A 5,013-nucleotide genomic window follows, 5' to 3' on the forward strand; every position below is an offset into this window, starting at 1 on the left:
TCTGCTGTTTCCTGAAGTCCACAATCATCTCCTTAGTTTTGTTGACGTTGAGTGTGAGGTTATTTTCCTGACACCACACTCCGAGGGCCCTCACCTCCTCCCTGTAGGCCGTCTCGTCGTTGTTGGTAATCAAGCCTACCACTGTTGTGTCGTCTGCAAACTTGATGATTGAGTTGGAGGCGTGCGTGGCCACGCAGTCGTGGGTGAACAGGGAGTACAGGAGAGGGCTCAGAACGCACCCTTGTGGGGCCCCCGTGTTGATGATCAGCGGGGAGGAGATGTTGTTGCCTACCCTCACCACCTGGGGGCGGCCCGTCAGGAGGCCCAGTACCCAGTTGCACAGGGCGGGGTCGAGACCCAGGGTCTCGAGCTTGATGACGAGCTTGGAGGGTACTATGGTGTTGAATGCCAAGCTGTAGTCGATGAACAGCATTCTCACATAGGTATTCCTCTTGTCCAGGTGGGTTAGGGCAGTGTGCAGTGTGGTTGAGATTGCATCGTCTGTGGACCTATTTGGGCGGTAAGCAAATTGGAGTGGGTCTAGGGTGTCAGGTAGGGTGGAGGTGATATGGTCCTTGACTCGTCTCTCAAAGCACTTCATGATGACGGAAGTGAGTGCTACGGGCGGTAGTCGTTTAGCTCAGTTACCTTAGCTTTCTTGGGAACAGGAACAATGGTGGCCCTCTTGAAGCATGTGGGAACAGCAGACTGGTATAGGGATTGATTGAATATGTCCGTAAACACACCGGCCAGCTGGTCTGCGCATGCTCTGAGGGCGCGGCTGGGGATGCCGTCTGGGCCTGCAGCCTTGCGAGGGTTAACACGTTTAAATGTCTTACTCACCTCGGCTGCAGTGAAGGAGAGACCGCATGTTTTCGTTGCAGGCCGTGTCAGTGGCACTGTATTGTCCTCAAAGCGGGCAAAAAAGTTATTTAGTCTGCCTGGGAGCAAGACATCCTGGTCCGTGACTGGGCTGGGTTTCTTCTTGTAGTCCGTGATTGACTGTAGACCCTGCCACATGCCTCTTGTGTCTGAGCCGTTGAATTGAGATTCTACTTTGTCTCTGTACTGACGCTTAGCTTGTTTAATAGCCTTGCGGAGGGAATAGCTGCATTGTTTATATTCGGACATGTTACCAGACACCTTGCCCTGATTAAAAGCAGTGGTTCGCGCTTTCAGTTTCACGCGAATGCTGCCATCAATCCACGGTTTCTGGTTTGGGAATGTTTTTATCGTTGCTATGGGAACGACATCTTCGACGCACGTTCTAATGAAGTCGCACACCGAATCAGCGTATTCGTCAATATTTCCATCTGACGCAATACGAAACATGTCCCAGTCCACGTGATGGAAGCAGTCTTGGAGTGTGGAGTCAGCTTGGTCTGACCAGCGTTGGACAGACCTCAGCGTGGGAGCCTCTTGTTTTAGCTTCTGCCTGTAGGCAGGGATCAACAAAATGGAGTCGTGGTCAGCTTTTCCGAAAGGGGGGCGGGGCAGGGCCTTATATGCGTCACGGAAGTTAGAGTAACAATGATCCAAGGTTTTACCACCCCTGGTTGCGCAATCGATATGCTGATAAAATTTAGGGAGTCTTGTTTTCAGATTAGCTTTGTTAAAATCCCCAGCTACAATGAATGCAGCCTCCGGATAAATGGTTTCCAGTTTGCAAAGAGTTAAATAAAGTTCGTTCAGAGCCATCGATGTGTCTGCTTGGGGGGGATATATACGTCTGTGATTATAATCGAAGAGAATTCTCTTGGAAGATAATGCGGTCTACATTTGATTGTGAGGAATTCTAAATCAGGTGAACAGAAGGATTTGAGTTCCTGTATGTTTCCTTCATCACACCATGTCTCGTTAGTCATGAGGCATACGCCCCCGCCCCTCTTCTTACCAGAAAGATGTCTATTTCTGTCGGCGCGATGCGTGGAGAAACTCGTTGGCTGCACCGCATCGGATAGCGTCTTCCCAGTAAGCCATGTTTCTGTGAAGCAGAGAACGTTGCAGTCTCTGATGTCCCTCTGGAATGCCACCCGTGCTCGGATTTCGTCAACCTTGTTGTCAAGAGACTGGACATTGGCAAGAAGAATGCTGGGGAGTGGTGCGGGATGTGCCCTTTTTCGGAGTCTGACCAGAACACCGCCTCGTTTCCCTCTTTTTCGGAGTCGTTTCCTTGGGTCGCTTGCATGCGATCCATTCCGTTGTCCTGTTTGTAAGGCAGAACACAGGATCCGCGTCGCGGAAAACATATTCTTGGTCGTACTGATGGTGAGTTGACGCTGATCTTATATTCAGTAGTTCTTCTCGACTGTATGTAATGAAACCTAAGATGACCTGGGGTACTAATGTAAGAAATAACACGTAAAAAAACAAAAAACTGCATAGTTTCCTAGGAACGCGAAGCGAGGCGGCCATCTCAGTCGGCGCCGGAAGTGGTTCCTTTAAGTTGAGGTGGGTGTTGATGTATTTGGAGAGGTGGTCGCTGCGCATTAAGCGATTTGGACACAATGTACATGAAAACTTCTCACCTGGAAGTAATAACGAAACATAAGGTTAGTGTCCCAGCTGGCATATGTGAGATTGTAAACCCCCCTGAGCTGCCCTATCCTGATTGGCCATCACGTGTCTGAAATTTGCATAATATTGGGAAATGTTGAACTTGGCTCTCAAGTTCTCATTTCATTGAAAATGCATGGTTGCTGGTAGCTAGTTCTCAGATATTTTATAATTTTTATAAATCCCGTGTAAATGTTCCTTCTTTTGTATTCACTCTGGCATCAAGCGGTTTAATTCATAACAATTATTCAGAAATGAAAACATCATACATCAACTGCACAGTCATTGTCACATTTGACCATAAAAGTTGCCAAGACTGAAGAGTCTGCTAAATGACAGAAATGTCAATAGCTAGGGCCAGGGGTTATTCCTAAAACCAAGTTATTATAACTCAGAGCCTGTAACTAGGGCCCAGAGATTTTCTTGGTCTGGCCATACGGTCTGCCAAGGAAATCTTGCCCTCGTAAGGAGTGACAACAATATCTACAGCTCCTGACTTGGCCATGACTTGTGGTGAGGCTGGGTACTGAGAGCAAAATATCATTTCCATTATCGCTGTAAAATGGAAATAAAGGGAAAGGGGGATACCTAGTCAGTTATTCAATGTATTCAATTGAAATGTGTCTTCCGCATTTAACCCAACCCCTCTGAATCAGAGGGGGGCTGTCTTAATCGACATCCACGTCTTCGACACCTGGGGAACAGTGGGTTATCTGCCTTGTTCAGAGGCAGAATGACAGACTTTTACCTTGTCAGCTCGGGAATTCAATCCAGCAACGTTCCGGTTACTGGACCAATGCTCTAACCACTAGGCTAAATAAAGATATATTGTATTGGCATGTCTCACCTGTGTGTCTCCTCTTACGGCGCTGCAGTTCATCTGAGCGTGTGAATCTCTTCCCACAGAAAGACCAGCTGCAGACAAATGGTCATTCTCCAGTGTGCCAGCGGAGGTGGGTTAGAAGGTGAGACGTCTTACCATACACCTTCCCACAACCTGCGATGTGACAGATATGCTGCTTCTTCTTACTGGGATCTCTGCAGGCAAAATAAATGTAAATTGCCTGTTCATTTGCTGTTGGGCTTTTTGACGTGTCCCACCAACCTTTAGAGCATTTTCAGAAACAATACTTCACTCTTGAGGTACATCGCATTCGGAAAGTATTCAGACCCCTTGACTTTTTCAACATTGTTACTTTACAGACTTATTCTAAAATGGATTAAATAGTTCCCCCCCCTCAATCTACACACAATACGGAAATATCACAATTACATAAGTATTCTGACCCTTTACTCAGTACTTTCTTGAAGCACCTTTGGCAACGATTACAGCCTCGAGTCTTCTTGGGTATGACACCTGTATTTAGGAAGTTTCTCCCATTCTTCTCTGCAGATCTTCTCAAGCTTTGTCAGGTTGGATGGGGAGTGTCGCTGCACAGCTATTTTTAGGCCTCTCCAGAAATGTTTGATCTGGTTCAAGTCTGGGCTCTGGCTGGGCCACTCAAGGATATTGAGACGAGAGGTTGACCGATTATGATTTTTTTCAATGCCGATACCGATTAATCGTCCAATTCATTTAATTTATTTGTAATAATGACAATTACAACAATACTGAATGAACACTTATTTCAACCTAATATAATACATCAATAAAATCAATTTAGCCTCAAATAAATAATGAAACATATTCCATTTTTTTATCTGTTATTTTACCAGGTAAGTTGACTGAGAACACGTTCTCATTTGCAGCAATAACCTGGGGAATAGTTACAGAGGAGAGGAGGGGGATGAATGAGCCAATTGTAAACTGGAGATTATTGGGATATTTTTTTAGACCAGAGGAAAGAGTGCCTCCTACTGGCCCTCCAACAACACTTCCAGCAGCATCTGGTCTCCCATCCAGGAACTGACCAGGACCAACCCTGCTTAGCTTCAGAAGCAAGCCAGCAGTGGTATGCAGGGTTGTATGCTGCTGGCAAATTTGGTTTAAATAAAGCAAAAACAAGAAAATAAAAGTGCAATATGTGCCATGTAAGAAAGCTAACGTTTAAGTTCCTTGCTCAGAACATGAGAACATATGAAAGCTGGTGGTTCCTTTTAACATGAGTCTTCAATATTCCCAGGTAAGGTTTAGGTTTAGGTTGTAGTTATAGGAATTATAGGACTATTTCTCTCTATAGCATTTGTATTTCATATACCTTTGACTATTGGATGTTCTTATAGGCACTTTAGTATTGCCAGTGTAACAGTATAGCTTCCATCCCTCTCCTCGCCGCTACCTGGGCTCGAACCAGGAACACATCGACAACAGCCACCCTCGAAGCAGCGTTACCCATGCAGAGCAAGGGGAACAACTACTCCAAGTTTCAGAGCGAGTGACGTTTGAAACGCTATTAGCGCGCACCCCGCTAACTAGCTAGCCAATTCACATCAGTTACACCAGCCTAATCTCAGGAG

General features: G+C 46.0%; 1 protein-coding gene across 1 annotated transcript; it reads right to left on the reverse strand.

The window, feature by feature from the left end:
* On the reverse strand, positions 1-3,540 carry LOC127910267 (uncharacterized). The gene is made up of 2 exons (XM_052473183.1): positions 3,404-3,540; positions 1-2,528 (listed from the first exon to the last, which is right to left on the reverse strand). Exon 2 carries the CDS (start codon positions 1,696-1,698, stop codon positions 619-621), a length of 1,080 nt encoding a protein of 359 aa, XP_052329143.1. The 5' UTR covers positions 1,699-2,528; positions 3,404-3,540; the 3' UTR covers positions 1-618.
* Between the last annotated feature and the right edge of the window lie 1,473 nt (positions 3,541-5,013).

The sequence above is a fragment of the Oncorhynchus keta genome, chromosome 21 (assembly GCF_023373465.1).
Source record: "Oncorhynchus keta strain PuntledgeMale-10-30-2019 chromosome 21, Oket_V2, whole genome shotgun sequence".
Classification (NCBI taxonomy): domain Eukaryota; kingdom Metazoa; phylum Chordata; class Actinopteri; order Salmoniformes; family Salmonidae; genus Oncorhynchus; species Oncorhynchus keta.